The sequence below is a fragment of the Quercus suber genome, unplaced genomic scaffold (genome assembly GCF_002906115.3).
Source record: "Quercus suber isolate HL8 unplaced genomic scaffold, Cork oak 2.0 scaffold_254, whole genome shotgun sequence".
NCBI classification, from domain to species: domain Eukaryota; kingdom Viridiplantae; phylum Streptophyta; class Magnoliopsida; order Fagales; family Fagaceae; genus Quercus; species Quercus suber.
Window position 1 is genome coordinate 622520 of NW_027069710.1, and position 24893 is coordinate 647412.

Consider the following 24893-nt stretch of genomic DNA (forward strand, 5'->3'; position numbering starts at 1 on the left):
GTTATTATGAGTTTTTAGTGATGCCATTTGGTTTAACCAATGCCCCTTTAACTTTTCAATCACTCATGAATTCCATTTTTAAACCCTTCTTAAGGAAATTTGTCTTGGTATTTTTTGATGACATTTTTGTTTATAGCAAGGATCTGATTGATCATGTGGGGCATCTTGCTTTGGTGTTAGAGACAAGTTAAACATCAATTGTATACTAAGCAATCTAAATGTGTGTTTGCTTGTAAGGAAGTGGAGTATTTTGGTTATCTCATTTCAAGTGAAGGGGGCTCTTTGGCTTAACTAGCTATTATGGGAAGTTTGTAAAGGATTATGGCCAGATTGCAGCCCCTTTGACAGCCTTGTTAAGGAAGGATTCCTTTGTTTGGACTTTTGAAGCTTCTCATGCTTTCTAACTCCTTAAGGATGCCATGTCAAATCCACCTGTGTTGGCCCTGCCTGACTTCACCAAGCCCTTAATTGTAGAGTGTGATGCATCTAGGTTGGGTGTTGGGGATGTCTTAATGCAGAACCATAGGCCAATTGCCTTTCACATTCAGGCTTTAAAGGGTAAAAATCTTGCCCTTTCCATTAATAAAAATGAATTGATAGCATTGGTGGTGGCAGTGAAGTAGTGGAGGCCTTATCTACTTGGGAGACCTTTTGTTATCAAGACAGACCATCAAAGTCTGAAATATTTGTTAGAACAGAAGACTAGAACTCCTGCTCAGCAAAAATGGATCACCAAGCTTCTTGGTTATGCTTTAATAGGTTAGTATAAGCATGGCAAGGAGAATTTGGTTGTTAATGCACTGTCTAGAAGAGTGGATTCTGTGGATGTTGCTACTGATTTGATGGTGTTGGCACCTTATGCATCATTTCCTTTCCCACTCCCACCTGGCTTGATGATCTCAAATCAAGTTATGTGACTGATCCTACTATTCAGAAAATCTTTCATGCCATTCAGTCCGAGCAAAATGTTCTTGTTACTTTTACCCTTTGCAATGATTTGTTTTTTTATAAGGGAAGATTGTACTTGGGAAGGTTTGCTTAGAATTTAAAGGCTATTGTATTGCAACAAGTGCATGCTAGTATTTGAAGTCCTTCCATAGGCTCAAGAAAGACTTTTATTGGACTAGTATGGTAAAGGACTTGAAGCGGTTTGTAAGGGAGTGTGATGTTTGCCAAAAGTTGAAAAGTGATACTTGTTTTCCTACTGGATTGTTGCAACCCTTAACTATTCCAGATAGGCATTGGCTTGATATTAGTATGGATTTTATGGATGGTTTGCCTAAGTCTCAATAGAAGTCAATGGTGTTTGTTATGGTGGATAGGCTCACTAAATATGTTCACTTCATTCCCTTGACTCACCCTTACATTGCTGCCAAGGTAGCTCAATTGTTCATGTAGTTTGTCTTTAAGTTACATGGTATGCCTTTTATCATTGTAAGTGACAGGGACCCAATGTTCACCTCTAAATTTTGGTTTGAATTGATTAAATTGCAAGGGATTGGTTTGGCTATGTCATCTTCTTATCACCCTCAAACTGATGACCAAACTAAAGTGGTGAACAAGAGTTTAGAACACTATTTGAGGGCTTTTGCTACTTACAGACCTCATTCTTAGATGGACTGGCTTCCTTTGGCCGAGTTTTGGTTTAACACTAACTTCCATAGTTCTCTTAACCTCACTCCTTTTGAGGCTCTTTATGGACATCCTCCTTCTAAGGTTGTGGATTATGTTCCAGGAAGTACAAGGGTGGTAATTGTTGATTCATTTTTGAAGGATAGGTAGCAGCTTTTATCCTTGCTTAAGCATAATTTGACTGTTGCTCAAGAAAGGATGAAGTGGTTTATTGACAAAAAGAGAGTAGATAGGTCCTTTGATGTGGAGGACTGGGTTTATCTCAAGCTACAACCTTACAAGCAGGCTTCTGTCCAATCCAGGAAGTTTGGAAAGCTAGCTCCTCATTTCTATGGCCCTTTTCAAGTTTTACAGAAGGTTGGAGATGTCTCTTACAAGCTTGATTTTCCTATAGAGTCCCAAATTCATCTTGTGTTCCATGTTTCAAACCTCAAGGCTAAATTAGGTGCTAATGTGGTTCCTAGACCTTCCTTTCCTATTGTGAATGTGGATCAGATTCTTGATCCTGAACCTGTGGCTATTTTGGCTACTAGATCCCATCAATTGAGAAACAGGCTTATCACTCAGGTGTTGGTCCAATGGCAAGGTGAGAGCATGGATGGTGTTACTTGGGAGAGTTTGTTTGATTTGCAGCAACAATTTCCACACCTTGTGGGCAAGGTGCTTTGAAGGGGAGGGAATTGTTAGGAGTGTGAGAGTATGTGTATACTGCAGCATGTGTGGGATGCTAATGATGAGTGCATGTGGGGTTGATGAGCCATGCATGTGGTGCTGCATATGTGTGGTGTTGAAGGGTGTGCGTGAGTTGTTGATGAGGGGTGCGTATGTTGCTGATGGGGCATACGTGCGTAGCTGATGAGGTGTGCATGTGTTAGTTGCCAGAGTGTACAATGAGATTGTGCTATAGATGATGTTGTAATTGCCTAGCTGGTATTGTATACTTGTATTTTTGTATAGCTACACTTGTATTGGTGATGTATCTACATCAGACTTGTATTTCATTAGAGTTAGTTAATATAGTTAGTTAGTTAGGATATGTTGGAGGGCTTAGTTGGTAAGGTGGTTAGATAGCTGGCTTGGGGCGGTTAGGAGGTTGGTTATTGAGGGTATTAGACCAGGGAGATGAGGGTAGAAAGGTATGTACTGGATTGATGTTTCTTAACCACAATTTTCCTCTCAATTCTCTCTATATTCTCTCTATCTCTCTGTTCTTATCCTTCCTTTGTTCTTGGAGGCCTGGTTGTCCTTGAATTCATCTACCAAACACCCAAATTCCTAGCATGCCCCAAAACTTCAAAACAACCAAAAATACAAAGAAACCACTTGAATGAACAAATTATCCCGAAACCTCTCAAATGACCAAAAAATTCTTGAAAATAGTAAAATGACCAAAAAACCCCAAAAACTCTATTAAAAAAAAAAAAAAAGACCCGAAAACTTGTAAAAGGATTAAAATGATACCTCCAAAATCAGAAAATGACCAAAATGCCCTAAATTCCTCTAGAATGAGCAAATAGACGCTGAAACCTCTAAAATGACCAAAATACCATGAAGCTGCTAAAATGATCAAAAATACCCCAAAACTTATAAAATGATTAAAATACCCCAAAATTGCAAAAATGACCAAAATGACATCAAATCCTCTAGAATGAGTACGAAAACCTAAAACTTCTAAAATGCCTAAAGTATCTTGAAACTATCTGAATGAAACTTTTAAAAGGGCCTAAAATACTCAAAACCTTCAAAATAACCAAAATTTTCGAGTTATATTGTGTCATTAAGTGGTTTCTGGGGTATTGCGTTCGTTTTTAAGGTGTTAGGATTTTCTTTGACCATTTTAGAATGACCAAAATGCCCCTAGAACTTCTAAAATAATCCCATTTTTTTCTTTTTTTTGGGAACTTGGTGCACATCACAAAACTAGAGTAAGGAATAATGAACACAAAAGGAACAAGATAGGATGATAACAAGAAACAAAAGATAAACGGATAGTAAACTGATTTTAGAACCTATGCTCTAATACCAAATGATGTTAACCTCAATCGATACGCCTTGAGACCCAACAAATAATATTGGAATACATGCCTAAAAAAGCTAAAATTTAGATTTTGATAGAAACCACAACCCAATGTTTACAAATGAAACGTCAACCAAAGGTATAAGTAACCAACCTTGACCTAGTGATTATAATTGAATCATGAACTGAAGGTATATAATTTGAAAGCCACAAGGAAGAATTCCTGCTAAGTTCACAGTTCTTGAATAACCAAAAAAAAAGCAAAAACTCATGCTTTTTTAGATTTTTATTCAATTATCTTCCATTACAATGAGTGCACGCTATTTTTAAGACATAACTTAAAAAAAAAAAAAAAAGAAAAAAAAAGAGGAAAATATATAATAATAAAAAAATTACTAAGTAATAGAAGTCCAAATTAAGGTTGATTTGGTCTGAAATTAGCAGCTCCAAAATAGGAAAATAGCTAGAAAAATGTACTAAATAATAGAAGCCTAAAATTAAAGTGGATTTGGTCTGAAATTAGTAGCTCTAGAATAGGAAAAATTTCTATTAATTGGTATGGAGTTGGAAAGTTAGTCAGCTATTAATCCACACCATAAATTATGCCCAATTAAGCCAGATCAACCCTATCAGTCATTAATCCACACCATAAATCACGCCCAATTAAGCCATATCAACCTTATCAATAGCTTGGATTAAATTTATTACGCCTTCATCTTCCTTTGGGCCGAGCTCGAAATGTCTTGTGTTAGAATCAACCCAAATCTCTTGAATCAGCCCATTAAGTGCTTCTTTGATCTTTTTGGATCTTGCTCTAGTAATAGGCCCAATTGGTACAACCAATGGATTCTTTAATGGTGCTTATTCATACTCGAAATCTCTCAAATGAACAAAATACACTTGAAACCTTAAAAATGACTAAAATACCTCTAAAACCTCCCAAATGATGAAATTACCCCCAAAATAACCCTGAAACCTCCCAAATGACCAAAATACTAGAATGACCAAATCCCCCCCCCCTCCAATCCGAAACCATTAAAATGAAAAAAATGCCCCAAAACTTCAGAACAACCAACAATACATCAAAACCACATGAATGAACAAATTATCACGAAACCTCTCAAATGACAAAAAATACCTCAAACATAGTAAAAATGACCAAAAATCTTTTGAAAACTCTAGAAGACAAAAATACCCCCAAATCTTTAAAATGATTAGAATAATTCCCCAACAATCACAAAATGACCTCGATTCCTCTTGAAGGAGCAAAAAGACCTTGAAGCCTTCAAAATGACCAAAATACCGCGAAATCACTAAAATGATAAAAAATATCCCAAACTTGTAAAATGGTTAAATTACCCTCAAAATCGTAAAATGACATCAAATCCTCTAGAATGAGCATGAAAACCTGAAACCTCTAAAATGACCAAAATATCCCGAAATTATCTAAATGACTAAATACCTTGAAACCCCTAAAAGGACCTAAAATACTCGAAACCTTCAAAATAGACAAAATTTTTAGGTTATATTGAGCCATTAAGTGAGGGGTATTGTGGTCATTTTTGAGGTTTTGGGTTATTTTTAACCATTTTAGAGGCTGAAGAGTATTTTGATCATTTTAAATATTTTAACATATTACAGTCATTTTACAGATTTCAAGGGAATACTAGTCATTTTAGAGGTTTGGGAATTAACCAGAACAATTATTATTATTATTTTTTTAAGGCCTATCCCAACTTGGTTTGGCTAGAAATGAAGCTAGAATGATGTTTTTTATTTTTTTTTTACTAGTTTTTTTAATAATTTTTTTTGGGAATGCAAGCCCGGGTTGGGCAAAAACGGTACCCGAAATGAAATTTTTTTTTTTTTTTTCATTTTTAGCCTATCCCAGCCCGGTTTGGCTATAAATGAATCCAGAATGATTTTTTTTTAATTTTTTTTTTTAAATTTCTTTGGGGAATGCTCTAGCCTAGGTTAGGCAGAAATGGTACCTGGAATGAATTTTTTTTTCTCTCTTTTTTGGCCTGTCTAGGCCTGATTTGGTTAGAAATGAATGCCATTTTTTTTTAATTTTTTTTATTTTATATTTTTTGAATTTTTTTGGAATGCCCCAGCTTGGGTCGAGTAGAAACGGTACTTGGAACGATTTTTTTTCCTCTTTTATAGCCTATCCCAGCCTGGTTTGGCTAGAAATGAAGCCAGAATGACATTTTGTTTTTAATTTTTAATTTTTTTTTACCTTTTTTTTTGGGAATGCTTCACCCCAGGTCTAGCTGAAATGGTACCCAAAATAATTTTTTTTTTCTTTTTCAACCTGTCCTAGCCCAGTTTGGTTATAAATTGTTGGGATTAGTATCCTAGAATCCTATTGTATGATGTTATGTATGGTATTATGTATGACATTATATTTGACATGATGTATGACTTAATATTATAATTAATATAGTTGTTTTATTATCATCTAAAATAATGGTAATATGAATATTCAGACATTATCATATAGTCCATGAGATGTATAGTATGTAATTTATGTGAAACAGAAGATATAAATCACAAATTCTTTGTAAACTCAGAATTTTAGTTCGTAGTCGATGATGAAATTGGACATTTCATCTGTGAAGACTATAACATGTCAACTAAGATGATTTGTCTTGATCATGGAAGTGGTGACTTCTAGTTAATATGTTGATATGTTTTAAAAGTTAAGACATATTGAATAGGACCACTGTAAGATTTATTATTCTTCTAATGACTGTCAATTGAATGTTAAATCTCACGACTTATATTTACATGAACTTTTAATCTTGAGAGAATAATGAACCTGATCATGAAGTGTATGTTACTTTGATATATCAGGAGTGAGATCTAAAGTAACGGTTAAAACCTCAGTATGCTAGGCACCCACATTTAGTGTTGATGGAACATATATTCTCAAGATGGAATTCATAATTTCTTAACGAAGATATAAAATATTCCCTTGAGATAAGTTTAATGGGTTCAGTTATTCAGAGAGTTAAGCCTAATTACTTTGGTAAGAAATTACTAAAGTATATATTTATGAAATTGGATTTCATAAATATATAATAAATAACTTAAAAGGATTAAACCAGGTACTTAAGGATTAAGATGTAGTAATTTGCAAAGTGGCAATTTACATTCATGATTTTGTATTATTACGAATATTTTTATGAAGGAGTTGCATGTATAATAAAGTATTGGGATATAATTTATTAATAAGGCTTGGAGTGCAATTATATTTATATAATAGTATTAAATATAATTAATGGTAACTTTGGATTTGTTAAGAGTTGACAAAAAATTTTTCTATTGGTATCCTGAACATAATATAAAAACATGGTTAAATTTAATTGGGCGACCTAAGATATAACATTTAAGGAATTATATCTAAGTTTTACCTAAAATTAAAAAATAAAATAAAAACTGGATAAGATTATGCAGATGCTTGTATGTCATTTCATCTCAACAAATAAACATATATGAAGCATAAATAGCAATATGTGCCCTTACGAAATAGAATTCTAATTAGCCAAATCACATAATATATTGGAGTTTATTGCAACAGAAGTGGGAATAGGTTTCCTACAAATATATAACATGGTCACATATTGCCGATGAGACTAGGAGTGAAAATTCATTACAAACTTGAATGTGTGTGTGTGTGTGTGTTTTTTTTTTTTTTTTGGTTTAAACATTTCAAATTTGGAGAACTTTAGCAATCAATTTCTCCATGTTTTTGTACGAAGAACCGCCAGGTTTCGTAGCCTCCTCTGCCTTGGTCTTCAACTCTATTACGTTCTTCTTCATTTCTTTACCCTTTTCACCATCCATTAATTCTCTCGCAAGTTTCTCTACTACATCTCTTTGAACATTATTATCAATCTCCATTCCAATGCCCCACTCAATACAACTGTACCGACAATTTGTGTGTTGCTCAGCAAAGAAAGGCCAAGAGAGCATTGGCACTCCACCACACACACTTTCAAGTGTAGAATTCCACCATGTGTTACAAAACCTCCTATTGATGGGTGCTTTAGGATTTGTTCTTGAGCACACCAAGTTGCTAACATGGCTCTATCCTTCGTTTTAGTTACAAATTCAGGAGGAAGAATAGCTAAATCACCTACCACAAGATCTGGTCTTATAATCCACAAGAATGACTTTTCACTATTTGCTAACCCCCAAGCAAACTCAATGAGTTGTTGAGGCGTCATAATAGTTATGGTACCAAAATTAACATACACTACAGAGTTGGGTTCTTTTGAATTTAGCCATTCCACACAACCTGGTTGTTCTTTCCATAGATTGGAATCTATTGATTTCAAATTTTCATCCTTAATTTGATTAGCAAGCAACACAAGTGGTCCAATAGTATATATACGAGGAAGCATGGAGGATAGATGCATCCAACGCATCTTGTTCAAAGGTGTCGAATGTGTTTAAAATGATACCTGAAGCTCTTGAAGCTCTCTCTGTTTGGCATATAAGGTAGTTAAGACTAACATCGTCCTGATTTGTAGTTCTAATGAAACTTGGAAGATCCTTAAGGCAAATATTTTTCATCCCAGGAATCCAATCTATTTTAGTTTCCAAGTATCCATTTGTTAGATAGCTCACATTTGAAATTCACACAAAAATAAAGTGCTCAAATGTTAAAATATTAAAACTAACATACAAATTTTCAGTGTATGCTAATTTGATATGATAATTCAATAGCTATAGGGTGTATTTGACATAAAGAAAATGTTAATGCAGATAGATTATATATTTACACACATAATGGTTGATCTATGAGGGATATTGATTATGCTTGAATTAAATTATTCATATGCCTTATTTCAAGGCATAATAAGGGGTCATGACTAAAATATGTACACAACAAAACATAAAGAACATATTCATTAAGCATTCTTACACATGTACATATTTATCCAAGCATGTGCATATACAAAACAGGTACATATACTAACACTAGTTACATAGCCACGTTAATATATTGATATTTTTGCTGAATACGTTAATAAATTGATGTGAATCCTTATGTATGTGATATGTCTCATGGTCACCTTTAACTATTGCTAAGATTTTCAAGCCTCGGTAACAGTTTTCCAAAAATGTTCATGAACTAACTCTCTCTCTCTCTCTCTCTCTCTCTCTCTCTATATATATATATATATAAAGTCAAGCAAATATCTCGTTTTCTGCCGTGACTCACTTGCCCAAGTAAAAAATGTTTTTGCTTAATCTTTTCTCGCAAAACGTGTACTTATAGATTGGGATGTTAAACGATGTATTTATTTTCTTTTGTTCTCTCTCTCTCTCTCTCTATATATATATATATATAAAGTCAAGCGAATATCTCGTTTTCTGCCGTGACTCACTTGCCCAAGTAAAAAATGTTTTTGCTTAATCTTTTCTCGCAAAACGTGTACTTATAGATTGGGATGTTAAACGGTGTATTTATTTTCTTTTGTTTTCGTTTTTTGTGAGAATCATGTGGTGGTAAGAGTGTATTTCACGTGAGCGCTTAAAGAAGAAACATATTTTTTTACACTAGTTTACATTGACTATTTCATTCATGAAAGTTCAATATGGGAATGAAACACGCTTGAACATTTAGACCCCAAAATATAAAAATATCAATTCAAATTTTATATCAAACAATTAATGTACGGAACATGATAATAAGCCAATAACAGAATTGATAGACAATCTAAGCCAAATATAAACACATACACAGCAGTAAATATAAAACAAAGATAAAGGGAAGAACGATGCAAACACATGGACAACACACAATGTGTTATCGAAGAGGAAACCGAAGTCCTCGACGTAAAACCTCTCTGCCGCCCTCCAAGCGGTGATAAAATCCACTAAAGAATGTAGTTGGGATACATGAACAGCAGAAGACCCTCCAAGCCTAATCTACCCAGGTACCTAAGCCCTCCAAGCTTCTTGCTCCAACGAGGTTACGCCGAACCTATTTCTTCTTTAGCTTTCCGGATTCCGCTACTTGACCATAGCATCAACCAATGTATATTGGTTCCTTCCAAAGTGCTTCCCTCAACACCAAATAAACCTTCTCACAGACGTGGGTGTGGTGAGATAAGGATTTGGTAAAAAACCTCTCAAGGGTATGACAATGGAGAGGAAGAGAATAGAGGAATTTGTAGAGTTTCTTAGATGAAGATTGGGGATGAGGCAATCTTGTTTTTCTCTAGAGTTTTCTCTCACAAAATTCTCTCTGGAAGCTCTCTCTACATTTAGTGGGTATAATGGTCTATATATAGTGAGGTGATATGAGAATACGAAGAGACACATTTTTGCCAAACAGGGTAAATTGACGGCTTGGTCTCGCGGCTTGTCCAAGTCGAAAAATCAAGTCGCGACGTAATGGCCTGGCCAGCCTAGGACTTTTGTCCTGTAGTGCGACAGCTAGCGCGACCCTTCAGCTTCCCTGCGTGTATCTCACATGCCTGAAGTTGGCGACTTGCAGCCGCGAGTCCTAGCTGCGAAACTCTGCTTCTTTGCACATACTTGAACTTTTCTTCACAGCTTCTCACACACTACCCTTACAATAATCCCACCTAAATACAGGGTTACTAAGTGCTTAAATTACAAGCAAATTGACACGGAATAAAGCCAACACGATGGTTGATAATTTTCAACCTTACAATCTCCCCCTTTGGCTATTCCGTGACAAAACCCTAAAACAAACTCTAGACTTAATGCGTGAGTTGGGAACAGTTGGAAAACTCACTTACACCTAACTCTAGAATCTGCGAAGCTTTAGAACCATAAGAACAAGTAACTCTTGAAACACAACAACACAATAAGCTCATTGTATACAGAAACTTGTAATGCATATGGAGCAAGCACAATGCGATCATGCACAATGGAATAAAGCAATAAATCATGGGAAGACCAAAACAGGTAATCACTATAGCCAAGTGATCACAATGCTCATTTACACTTGAAATGAACATCCGGACATTCAAGACAATAAACACAAGGTAAATTGCTTGAATGACCAACACTCAACCAATGCACAATACATGAAGTATGTGCATCTAGGAACAATCCTACAACGAGCACAAGAGTGACAGTACTTAGAAGAAAATACAAGACATTTAGTTGAAAGTACTGATTTAACAAAGCACAAAGGCTGCATAAAGCATGGCACAAACCACAAAGGCCTACAAATTGTGCATAAACAAACCCTTAAAGCTTACATAAGCAACATGGGTACAGAACCACAACATAAAGTGCTGAAACTGAATAATATCATATTATATATGCTGAAATAAACAACTACCACCATAGTATTTTGAGTTATCAAAGTTTTATATACAGAAAATCAAATGAAAAAGAAATGATGAAGAAATCTCCCTCTCAAAACGAGCACTCCCCCTCAAGAGCTGCCCCCAAAAGTTCTCCCCCTTTTTGACACGAATTGCCAAAGGGTCAGTGCTGCAATTTTGAGAAAATGCCATCAACTTGAGCTGCCAAGACATCAATTTGGTCCTGCATAGCGGCCAATCTCTCTGACTTCTTTCTCTGGCCATCACTGAGGGTCTTCTCCACTTCCTCAAGATGTTTGTGGAGGTTATCAAAGAACATTTTCAACTTGTTAGGCTGAGGAGCAGACTGTGGTTGTGAAGTGCTTGGTTGCTGTGAAGTATGGATGGTATGGACAGGTGAATCTGGCTCAGGAGTAGAAGAGGTAGCAGAAAATAGATGTGCACTCTTTGGTGTTTTGGATGAATGACTCCTGCTGGCTTGTAGAGTGAACATAGAGATTGGTCGAGGACGAGCAATCATGTTCCCAACTGAGGGAGGAGTAACACTTTCTCTTAGAACGAACTTCATAATAAGACAACAGAATGGAAGGCACCCTCGTGCTACTGTTCGGGTTGCTGTCTTTCTTATGATGTGATAAATATGAACACAAATGTCAATGGTAGTGCCTGTGATGAGATCACATAGAAATTGTGCCCTTCCAAGGTTTATATACACCGTGTTGGTCAATGGATAGAGATTTGAGAACATGATCAGCTTCAACGTTGTCAAATCAGGTGAAAACTTAGTAGTACTAATGGATGTGCCGGTACTGGAAATGTCATGGTCAGGACTAAGAACTTGGAGAATGTCCTGAATTACTAGAGTACGATCATTATACGGAGTTAGATCGGTATCCGCAGGTCGTGTGATTTTGAGAAGGTCGCCTATGGTGTCTGGACTAATGATGAACTATGTTCCTTTTACCAGACAATGTAGTTCTGTCTCAAGATCAACTGTGTTTGTAAAACACTCCTTCACTAGTTCAATCATTGGATCAACAAAATTTCCAAATAATGCTGCCCAATCTTTTGCCACGAAGATCCGATGGACAAAAGTGGTGTCCAGAGTATCAAATCTGACCTCCCGTTCTACTATAGGAGTTCCCCGGTCAAAAATGCTTAAGTAAGCATCTCGGTGTTGAGGAGTTCTAAACAACTCAATATTGAGTTCAGTAGATGGCTGTGAAGAAGACCGTGTTCTTTTTGCAACAGGTAATGTGTTCTCTTCTGTCATAACCTCTTTTCCTTTAGAGGATCGTCGAGACATCTGTAAGAGAACAAACACACAACAAAGTACCAGATGCAATACCACAAGGAACCAACATCAACTTGATTAGATTCAGTTAAGAATGTGGGGAAAAATTTCACTTAATCACAAACACGAGAATCAGATTAATCATTAAGAGAACAAATGGTTAAAAAGATACACACTCCACACTGAAGCACAAAAACATCCCATGGAGCACAAACTCTGTAAAGACTATAGAACCATAGACAAAAGACCCAAAGCCACAAACCGAATGCACCACATAAACCCCAAACCCATATGTCAAATGAGTAAAGAGAAACTCTATCAAACGAATAATGTTCAGACAAGAGACAAGCATACTGAAGCACAGACAAGATAAAAAAAATCCAGCAATCAAAGACAATAACCTCAAACAAACATATTCACCATATTAGGCAAACCCATTTTTGAACATAGTATATCGCAAAACACATGTGCAAATTTCAAAACAAGAAGGTAAAGGTCAACATAGAAACAAAATGAAATGAGGGAAAGAAAACCCATACCTTATTCTTGATGTTTGATGAAGACATGATGCAGAAAATGAAAGCTTTTTCAAAGAACTATGGAGTGTAGAGAAAAGATATTGAGGAGAAGATGAACAGACACTGAACTTTGAGGGAAAAAAACTAAAAAACAGTTTTAAAATTTGTCTTTAAAACGCAAAACACGCGTTTTTCGCGACTGGATCAAGTCGCCAGTAAGTCGCCAGGTTAAGCCGCGAAACACTGTGAAGAGACAAAACTTGAGAAATTTCTCTAAGTGTTTTTCGCGACTGGACGGTCTACCCACGAGATAGCCGCAATATGAGCCTCGAAATTCTCTGAGTACTTCTCGCGACTAGACCTTCCACCCGCGAACCAGTCGCCACACTGACCCGCGAAAATAAGAAAAACTCAAATTTTGGAAAAAATTTCTAAGTCTTTTTCGTGATTAGAGCATTACTCGCCAATTAACGCGAAAGATCTCTGAGTGATCTCGCGACTGGGACATGCAACTGGGCCAACCCGCGACTTAGTCGCCAAAATAGGGCAACACTGTTTTTTGAAATTTTTGACATTTTTGTAAAATCAAAGTACTTTCCAAAAACAAATCAAAACACTCAAAAGTCTTTTTGTGTTTGACCAACAAAGATTGAGCATGTGAAAACACATTTAATCAAGTACAATCACACATATGAATATGACATTCATTGAACATACACTTGTGTGTTGTGTGTAGATATCAAAAATGAGATAGTCCTTAGTCCAATGTGAAGCTTCAATGATCAATTCAATCAAGGCATACACAACTAGCACTAGATAATGTGATCTATCTCAATTATAGAAACATGCATATATGACCTCCCACATGTACTTGATAACAATTCTTTGAAACTTTACATTTGGCTCCAAATTTAACATATCATTTGCAATTTTTGAGCAAAGAAAATCTCAATGAGAGATAGATGCCTGAAATTTTTGATATTTCAATTGATGAGTTAGCCTTAGGCTTTTTAGGGCATCATTCATACTTTTTATTTTGGTCGCTTTCCCTTTTTCCTAGTCGAATACTAGTTTGTGCGACAGGCTTTTGCAGCTTTTAGAGAGCTCTTTTAAGCATAAAAATAAAAAGTGGGAAGATATATAGACATGAGTCTATGCATGTCTCAAGATCAACAAAATCATTCACTAATCATTCATGACAAGGTTGAAGATCTATTTACAACAGTCACATAGATTTCAGAATTTCTTCCACAATGATATGAGTGCATGAGAGACAAGCTAAGCTCGTTAAATGCACAAAGTCATAAGTACAAAGGTACAAGGCAAAACATGCTTTGAGACAAAAACTCAACAAAGTGATCAAACTTTTTGGATTTTCTATTTTTATGTGTTTTTGGATTTTTGACACAAAAATAGTAAAAGATTTATCAAAAACATAACATAAAGAACAAAGTAAAACATTTGAACCAAAGACAAACAAAGCCTAAAAACTAGCAAGAAGCACACAAACAAGCATATACACACACATGGGAAGTATTGATGCATGGACACATTGTAATGCTTATGTATGAGTACCCTTCGTCACCCACACGTCACGTGCGTTTGGGATGATATCCTTGACGGATCGGGTACAAGTGTTAGGACTTTCTAACCTTCTGGTGAAACTCTCAAAGCAAGTGGTGAAGGCACCGATCATTTTCTTCACATCCGTCATACCTGGATCACGTTTTTGGCTTCTTGGTTGCTCACCACCCCAAGTCCTCATATCATTTCTTCTTCCTCGTGACCGAGGAGCACTTGCATTGTTGTCTGCTCTCAACTTTTGACAGTTGGGTCTGGTATGTCCTTGCAATCCGTAATAATGACAAACATACTCCGTTCTAGGACCCTGCTGCTGTCTTGGGAGTGATCTTCCTCTAGCTCCATATCTGGATTCTGATTCATTACTAGATTTATGTAATACCCGTTGATCAACCACATTCTTCTTCTTCTTAGCTTTGATTTTCTCAGGACTGAACCTATCCACAGTCGTCTCCTTAGCCTTTACAAACTTTACTTCTTTGGTGACATTTGCTAATAAGCTACTTCCTCCGGTGTATCCCAATCCGGATTTGTCTGAGGCATGTTTTTGAGATGAAATAACATCATTTAACTTCCTGGAGGAGACCCTATCTATCTTGGCATGAGCTTCCACTACCTCTTGCTCAAGGAATCTCACTTTTGTGTAAACTTCTGACAGCTCACCATTAAGTGCTTCAATCTCACATTTTGCCTCCTTGTATCATGCCGGGAGACTTTTGTAATCTTCCTCAGCCCTCTTCATCTTCTTAATGGCTGCATTAGCCATCTTAGCATATTCACCGGTCTTCTCAAGGAGTGAGTTGTAAGTCTCTTGCAATCCCACTGCTTCTCCAACTTCCTCATCTTCAGACTCCTCGACTATTCCAATAGACTCCAAATCAGAATGCTCACCAAGCTTCTTCACAAGAATATCCAAATCCTCTGAGGTCTCCACATGAGCAATGGCCATGAACGCGGAGTAATTTCCTTCTCTATCATAGCTCTCTTCCGAGTCAGAGTTTGATGAATCTGAGTCACTTAAAGTAGTGGCATAGACCTTTCCTTTGGACTTCAAATAGTTGGGACATTCCTTTTTGAAGTGTCCGTGTCAATTACACTTAAAGCAAGTGATTCCTTGAGATGATTGGGAATCTCTATCATCCTTCCTTTGGAATTCTTTCTTCTCCCTCCTGGAACTCTGAAATTTTCCTTTGTCACCAAATTTTCCACCATTCTTGAATTTCAAGAATTTTCGGAAGTTTTTTACAAGATACGCTACATCTTTATCTACTCCATCTTCTTCGGAAGGATTATCCATTCTTTCGGTGATGGTTTTAAGAGCAAGTGATTTACTCGTCTTGTGGGAAGGTAGTCCAAGCTCATACGTTTGAAGTGACCCAATGAGCTCTTGGATATTAATTTCATCCAAATCTTTGCTTTCCTCTATGGCTATAACTTTTGCCCGAAAGCTCTCCGGTAATGACCTCAAAGTTTTTCTCACCACCTTATTATCCTCAATCTTCTCCCCAAGATTGAATTTAGCAATTACAATTTCATTGAGCTTCCCATAGAATGAATTAAATGGTTCATCATCCCCCATCTTGAGCTCTTCAAATTTGGTGGTAAGCATCTGAAGCATTGTGTCCTTAACTTTCTTTGTACCCTCATATGTCATCTCCAAAATCTCCCAAGCTTCCTTGGCTACCGTCATATGAGAGATCCTGTGAAATTCATCAGGAGACACACCACAAAAAATAGCATTTAACACTTTACTATTAGCATTGGCTGCTGCGAGACCTGCCTTATCCCAAGTGGACTTAGGATCCGTCGGCCTGGTCCAACCAATCTCAACAGCATCCCAAACAGCATCATCTATAGAGCATAGAAATGCTCTCATTCGGACTTTCCAAAATGCATAATTATTACCATCAAAAGATGGTGGAAAAATGAGAGATTGAGACCTATCCATCTCAACACGAGATCAAGGATCACACTCAAGTATTAAAACCACAACAAGTGTACCTGCTCTGATACCAATTGAAAGTTCAATATGGGTATGAAACACCCTTGAACGTTTAGACCCCAAAATATAAAAATACCAATTCAAGTTTTATATCAAACAATTAATGTGCGAAACATGATAATAAACCAATAACATAAGTGATAGACAATCTAAGCCAAACATAAACACATCCATAGCAGTAAATATAAGGCAAAGATAAAGGGAAGAACGATGCAAACACACGGACAACACACGATGTGTTATCGAAAAGGAAACCGAAGTTCTCGGCGTAAAACCTCTCCGCCGCCCTTCAAGCGGTGATAAAATCCACTGAAGAATGTAGTTGGGATACATGAACAGCAGAAGACCCTCCAAGCCTAATCTACCTAGGTACCTAAGCCCTTCAAGCTTCTTGCTCCAACGAGGTTACGCCGAACCTATTTCTTCTTTAGCTTCCCGGATTCCGCTACTTGACCATAGCATCAACCAATGTATATTGGTTCCTTCCAAACTGCTTTCCTCAGCACCAAATAAACCTTCTCACAGACGTGGGTGTGGTGAGATAAGGATTTGGTAAAAGACCTCTTAAGGGTATGACAATGGAGAGGAAGAGAGTAGAGGAATTTGTGGAGTTTCTTAGATGAAGATTGGGGATGAGGCAATCTTGTTTTTCTTTAGGGTTTTCTCTCACAAAATTCTCTCTGGAAGCTCTCTCTACATTTAGTGAGTATAAGGGTCTATATATAGTGAGGTGATATGAGAATATGAAGAGACACATTTTTGCCAAACAGGGTAAATTGGTGGCTTGGTCTCACGGCTTGTCCAAGTCGCGAAATCAAGTCGCGACGTAACGGCCTGGCCAGCCTGGGACTTTTGTCCTGTAGTGCGACAGCTGGTGCGACCCTTCAACTTCCCTGCGTGCATCTCACGTGCCTGAAGTTGGTGACTTACAGCCGCGAGCCACCCGCGAGTCCTAGCCGCGAAGCTCTGCTTCTTTGCATATACTTGAGCTTTTCTTCACAACTTCTCACACACTACCCTTACAATAATCCCACCTAAATACAGGGTTACTAAGTGCTTAAATTACAAGCAAATTGGCACAGAATAAAGCCAACATGATGGTTGATAATTTTCAACCTTACAATACACATATTCATAATTGATACAACAATGTTTACATTTTAACACATAAAAGTGAATGTAAAAAAGTGAATATCGGAGAATAGAAACCCTTTTAGCTTCTAAATGGAACCCTTACCTGTTGAAATTGTATTTTTCTACTAGATTACTTTACCCTTAAAAATATTTTTGTACACCCGGATCATAGATTAGCCAAGTCCAAAACCAAACAACAACATAGATCACAAATCATTATCTCTCTCTCTCTCTCTCTCTCTCTCTCTCTCTCTCTCTCGCATAAATCTTATCCCTTCTCTCTACTCTATTTGACTATCTTGGTATCTTCAACTATAAAAGTAAAGAGCGATGCGTTGTGAGTGTTCCTTTCTTTATTATAAATTTGTATTATAAGTGTGGAATGTGTCTCTAATACTAATTGTATGCATTAATATTAATATTATTATTATTTTGTTATAATGTTATTTGTATGAATATGTTCATGTATAGTAAAAATATCACATAAAGTGATATAATATAACTTTATATAATTAAATAATTAGTAAATACAGAGGGTTTGTTACATGTGTGTGTGTTGCTATCATGTTATAATTAATATATTTAAGTTCTATTTTTATAAAATTGTGTTTAATTTTAAATTTCTTAATTAAAATTTCTTGTAGCCACCACTAATTCCTTCAATATTAAACCATTAAAATCTAACGTACGTATAATTAGTGTAAGGTTGAATTTAATCAACCATCTTGTTGGTTTTATTCTATACCAATTTGTTTGTATTTCAGCACTTAGAAACCCTATATTTAGGTGGGATTCATGTAAGGGTAGTGAGTGAGAGAGTGTGAAGAAATGCTCAAGATTGTGCAAGGATGCAGGGCTTCGCGGCTAGGACTTGCGGGTGACTCGCGACTGGCAAGTCGCCAAATGCAGCACACAAGGGAAGCGTGCGAGAAGATAAACAGTCGCGCTAGCTGGAGCACTACAGGACAAAAAGTCTAGCCTGGTCGTTCTGTTATCTCGCGGCTTGAACTCGCGACTCAGCCAAGCCGCCAACCAGCTCTGTTTTGAAAAACCTGACTCTTCAGATTCCTATCTCACCCTAGTATAAATGCCCCTTATACCCACAAAATATTAAGAGCTTCTAGAGAGAATTTTGAGAAAGAAACCCTAGAGAAAAACAAGATTGATTCATCCACAATCTTCACATAGAGACTCTTCAAATTCCTCTACTCTCACCCTCTCCATTGATACATCCTTGAGAGGTTCTTGACCAAATCATTTTCTCACCATACCGATGTCTATGAGAAGGTCTTTTGGTGCTAAGGGAAGCAGTCTGGAAGGTACCAATGGTTATTAATTGATTCTATGGGTTATAACAGAATCCGGTAAGGTAGAAAAGACAAAGGTTCGCCGTAACCTCGTTGGAGCAGGAAGCTTGGAGGGCTTAGATACCTGGGTAGATTAGGCTTGGACGGTCTATTGCTGTTCATGTATCCCAACTTCATTTTCTAGTGGATTATTGACCACTTGGAGGGCGGCGGAGAGGTTTTACGCCGAATGATTCGGTTTCCTCTTCGATAACACATTGTGTGTTGTCCTTGTATTTGCATCTCTCTTCCCTTAATCTTTACCATTTAATTTCTGTTGTGGATGTGATTTTAATTGGTTTAGATTGATTATCAATTCCGGTATAAGCTTATATTCATTTTCTACACATATATTGTTTGACATTAAGCTTGAATTGATAATATTATTTTTGGGAATCTAAACATTCATAGTATTTTAAACGCTATTTGAACATTCAATTAGATAAGTTAATAAACAGTGAGTTAATCCCATATTGGAAAATGAGTGTGACTAAAAGTTTTTTAAAGTTCGTGCTATGTATCCAAGAGTTAGACTCTTTTAGATACACACCACTGTCAGTCTCTCCTTGTATGTGTTAAAAATACTTAGTATATGCAGACAAAAGAGATGAGTATAGTAGGGTTTATAGCAAATAACACTGTTAATGTGACAATAAATATATATATATATATAATTGTCAACTAGATGATGCTGATGATATCTTTAAGGGGTGTTAAACCTCGTTCAACTAGATGGCGATAATGCATATAACCCAAGAAGCCGCATGAGCTAGGTGTCCAAAAAAGCATATTTGGAATTCCAAATTTCTCAGCAATGTCAAGAGTGAAGGACATGTAACCTTCGGAGATAATTGAGGTCACTAGTGGCCTGTCCCAAGACGAAGTGTTGTTGAGCTTGGAAATGAGGTTGCAAAGTGGGAGTAGGCCATTCTTTGAGATGGAAACGGAAAGTGATGGGATGTCTTGGCTAACATCTGCGTCCGATGGTGGTAGGCCATCAGGAATGGTTTCGAAAGTGAAAGTCTAGCAAGCTGTCAAGGGAGTTAGGGCCTCTGGAACTGAGTAAGCGTTTGTGGTTGTACTCTGTGTTTACAAAAGTTACGTAAAAGCCTTTATGGTGAAGGAGTTTAGCTAACTTAAGCATTGGGTTTATGTGACCTTGAAGTGGGTATGGGATGCAAACTGTTAGAAATATTGAATGTAATCGTATTGTATTTCATGATGAAAGAATGTACATAGGTATTTTTATATAGGAGGCATATATGTGCAGTACAAGTAAATATGTGTGCTATACAAGTAACCTAACTGGGCTTAAAGCCCACAATATATTATACATGTTAACATCCCCCCTCAAACTCAAGATGGATGTGAGACCAACTTGAGGTTGTCAACCAAAGTACGAATGCGTCCCTTAGGATGTGACTTGGTGAAGATATCTGCAAGTTGATCTTTAGAGGAGACTGAGATCAGCTTGAGAGCACCATGGACAAGATGAAAATGGATAAAATGACAATCGATCTCGACGTGTTTAGTCCGTTCATAGAAGAAATCATTGTGAGCAATATGAATAGCACTCTGGTTGTCACAATAAAGAGGAGTAGCTGAGGATGAGACACACCTAAGTCTTTGAGAAGCCATCGTAGCCAAAGGAGCTCAGATGTGGTATCAGCAAGGGCACGATATTCTGCTTCAATACTAGAATGGGTCACATGAGTTTGTTTTTTACTTCGCCAATAAATCAGAGAAGAACCAAGAAGAAAGCAATAACCAGTGGTGGACCTACGATCAATGGAATCTCCTACCCAATCAGCATCAAAAAATGCATGGAGAATAAGAGGAGACTGAACAGAGTAGAAAAGATCATAGAAGAGAGTGCCCTTTAGGTATCGAAAAATGCACAGAACAGCAGCATAGTGAGTCGATCATGGTGCAGACAGATACTGGCTCACCTGGTGAACAACATAGGAAATGTCTAGATGAGTGACAGTGAGATAAACTAAGCTTCCAGCCAAGCATCTGTAAAGAGAGGGATTAGACAATGGTTTCCCCCCTGAGGGAGTCAGATGTGCATTAAGCTCAACTGGAGTGTCAACAGTCTTACTATCAGTGAGTCCAGCTCCAGACAAGAGTTTAAAGGCATACTTGGCTTGAGTAATATAAAGTCCATCTATAGAATTAGTGATTTTAAGACCAAAGAAGTAGTTGAGATGTCCAAAATATTTCATCTCAAACTGGTGACTGAAAAAAGCCTTGAGTTCTTGAATGCCACTGAGGTCATCACTATGATTATATCATCCACGTATAGGAGAAGTAAAATAGTGCCTTTGTTAGTGCGACGAAGAAATAAGGCAGAATCATAATGACTGGCCATATAACCCAAGCGAGAGATGGTAGAGCTGAATTTAGCAAACCAAGTTCGTGGAGCTTATTTAAGGCCATAAAGTGCACGTTGAAGGTGACAAACCTTGCTTGAGTCAACAGAGAGACCAAGAGGAGGTTGCATATACACTTCTTCACTTAAATCCTCATTAAGGAATGTATTTTTGACATCCATCTAGAAAAGGTCCCATTTACTGGTAGCAGCTACAACTAAGAGGGCACAAATAGATGAGATACAAGCAACCGAAGCAAAGGTCTCTTCGTGATCAATCCCATACTCTTGTGTGAAACCTTTTGCAACAAGACGAGCTTTGTAGCATTGTAGCACTCAATAGACCCATCAGAGCGAGTCTTAATCTTGTAGATCCACTTACAACCAACCATAGATTTCCCAAGAGGAAGTGTCACCGAATTCCAAGTATGGTTTTTAGATAATGCATCAAGTTCCTCTTTCATTGAAATCTGCCATAAAGGGTCAATGGAAGCCTCACGATAGGTGTGAGGCTCGTGTAGTGTAGCAAGGGCAATGTAACAATGATAGTCAAGTAAATGTGTAGGAATAGATCTTACCCAAGTTGAGTGAAGAGGTGGAATGTCTTGTGCAAGATCTTCAAGCAGAGCAGGAGCAGGAGACCCAAGCTCAAGATTGGGGTTTGGTAGCTCGTCTTCAACTTGTTCATCTTCCACCCGTTCATTAAAGGGTGAACTAGGAAAAGGATGAGTGATATCTGGTGGTTGGACAGAGAAGTCTACAGCAACAGAATCAGGAGCAACTACAGGAGGATCATGAGCAGCTACAGAAGGAATATGTGCCTCATCTGGAAAAAGATCTAAGACAGAGGAGGAAGATAGGGAAGCACTGAAATGATAACATTGCGGAAGATACAAAGACGATGAGAGACAAGATCATAACACCTATACCCCTTTTGAGTTTCGTCATAGCCAAGAAAACAACAAAGTCTTCACCGAGGCTCAAGTTTGTTATGTTCATGTGGCTGAAGAAGAACGAAACAAGCAGAACTGAAGGAGCGAAGGTGGTGATAGTCTGGAGGTGACCCAAAAAGGCACTCATATGGAGTTTGATTTTGGATAACAGGACTCGTAATGCGATTAATAGTATGAACAGCATGAAGAGCAACTTCACCCCAAAAAAGAGCAAGAACTTTGGCAGAGAGAAGGAGAGCACAAACAGTGTCAAGAATATGACGAAGTTTTCGTTCGGTTCTATCATTTTGCTGAGAGGTACCTTAACAAGTTAGTTGATGAACAGTGCCATAGGAATGCAAAATAGCTTGGAAAGCATATTGAGTATATTCAAGAGCATTATCAGATCGAAAAATTTTGATGCGTTCGGAAAACTGAGTTTCAACCATTTTTACAAAATTAGAATATACTTCCAATAATTCAGAATGATGTTTCATGTTAAAAATCCAGCTATAGTGAGAGTAATCATTAACAAAGACAACAAAATATCTAGACCCACCAATACTAGAGACAAAGGACGGCCCCCAAACATCAGAATGAATAAGGTCAAAGATATCAGTGGATATTGATTCACTAGTATTAAAAACCAAAGCTGGTTGTTTTCCTAACTGACATGAAACACAATCAAAATTTTATGTAAACACTGAACCTAACAAATCTCTAGAAGCCAATTGTTGTACCCGAGAGGAAGATGCGTGACCAAGTCGAGCATGCCAAAGTGCAAAGGAAGAAGTGGAAGAAGCTACAGTAGTTGCAGCAACAGAAATAGGAGCAAGAAGTGGAAGATGAAGGTTGTCCACGGGAAGCATACGCCCAACTCTGGGACTGGTCCCAAGCTCCTGTCCCGTCCTAGGATCCTGCACAATGCACCCAGAATAATCAAAGGTAATGTAATAACCCAACTCAACTAATTGTCCCACAAAAAATAAATTATAAGAAAGGTCAGGAACATTAAAGACTCCAGGAACCGAGAGGTTGGAGGTTGAAACTGAGCCTATATTATGACCAAACATTGTGGAACCATTTACTGTGCGAATATTAAGAGGGTGCGTTGCAAGTTTAAGGTCAGAAAATAAGGACGAGTGAGGTGTCATGTGATTGCAACAAGCAGAATCCATAAGCCAAGAGGTAGGAGACATACTAGATAAAGCTGAGAGAGAAGAGGAATAAGATGCATTACCAACCATACGAATGACATTAGCGATGATATTTATAAGGCCATCTCTAGAAATGGAGAAAGTGGATCCAGAAGACTTAGACTATGCAGAGATAGGAGCCATTGGTTGGATACTCTCAGTGTTAGCAACAGTAACAGCAGAAATTAAAATAGCTGATTTGTTGCAATGATAGCAAGTCTCAATATTGTGGCAAAAAACGTTTGCAAAAATTGCAAAAACGTTTGTTGGATCGTCTATGTCGATTATTGCAACAAGAAAAAGACCTGTCCTTATTCTTCATTTAGAAGTAAAATTTGCAAAAATGGACTTCAAAAATGAAATCTACGCGAAAAACTGGGTAAGGAGCACCTGGACTACAAAAAGTCAACTCTCTCCAAAAGTCAACTGTCAAACCTGGTCAAAGTCAACCATCAACATAGTGGTCAACGGATGATGTCAGCAGAAGAGAAGATGATGTCAGCAGATGATGTGGCATTGACGTAAGTAGGTGACATCAGCTAGGGCTGATGTGGCAGTGATGACATCAGCAAATGGCCCAGCGGCGCATGGAGCACGTGAGGCACGTGGATAAACTTCACCGAAGCTTTGGGAGGTGTGTGAGGGAGCATGCTTTGTCCGATGGAGCCAATTCTTTCTTGAAAATGTACATCGAAGAAAGACGATTTTGATGGTGTTGGCAGCAACAGGATTGGTGCAACCCTGGTGGCGCATGGAGTGCGAGGAATTATTTGCCGAAACGTTAACCGGCGAGTGGCTGGTCATATGTGGATGTTTCTGGTGACGATGTGTAGAGCGATTGAAAACCTACACAGGGATATATCTTATGTTCTAATCAAAGGTCAGAGGTGACAGATCTGATGATGGCAATGGTTTTAGCGGTGGAGGAGCTTCTGGTGGTGGTGATTCAACCCTGAGAACCTCTGACGGCGGGGAGCAGTCGGGAGAGGGCTCTAAAAGGGTTTACTAACCACAGAAATTAAGGCAGCGAAAAAATACCAACAAAACAAGACTGCAAGACACAAGAAAATTAGAGCAGTGGCTCTGATACCATGATAGAAATACCAAATGTAATTGTATTGTATTTCATGATGAAAGAATGTATATAGGTGCCTTTATATAGGAGACATATATGTGCAGTACAAGTAAATATGTGTGCTATACAAGTAACCTAACTGGGTCTAAAGCCCGCAATATATTATACATGTTAACACAAACAACATGAGGTCTAATAGCTAACCCATCTCTCTCTAAATCTCTGTCACAACGAAGCACTTACAAACAAAAAACTAGAAGTCTTCCCAGGCCTTTTATAGCCGAACTGCCAAACATAACGTAGTTTTAATTTTATTATTATTATTTTTTTAAACAATGCTGTTTAGTTAAGTTAATATTGTGATATAGAACTTCTCAAAAAAAAAATATTGTGATATAGAAGCAGTCTTGCTACTCTTTAATTAAGGCGGAAACTATCAAACCTACCTTTCACACGGAACACAAATTTATTTGTCC

At 37.5% G+C, this 24893-nt stretch overlaps 1 protein-coding gene across 1 annotated transcript; it reads right to left on the minus strand.

Moving 5' to 3' along the window:
- Nucleotides 1-2829: 2829 nt before the first annotated feature.
- LOC136070708 (uncharacterized) lies at nt 2830-23801 on the minus strand. The gene is given in 15 exon segments (XM_065781012.1): nt 2830-2907; nt 4046-4093; nt 7379-7668; nt 7671-8067; nt 8069-8286; nt 19545-19866; nt 19868-20025; nt 20462-20684; nt 20793-21074; nt 21308-21397; nt 21514-21684; nt 21793-22052; nt 22706-22814; nt 22887-23063; nt 23778-23801. Coding segments are annotated over 15 exon segments (2847 nt in total).
- Between the last annotated feature and the right edge of the window lie 1092 nt (nt 23802-24893).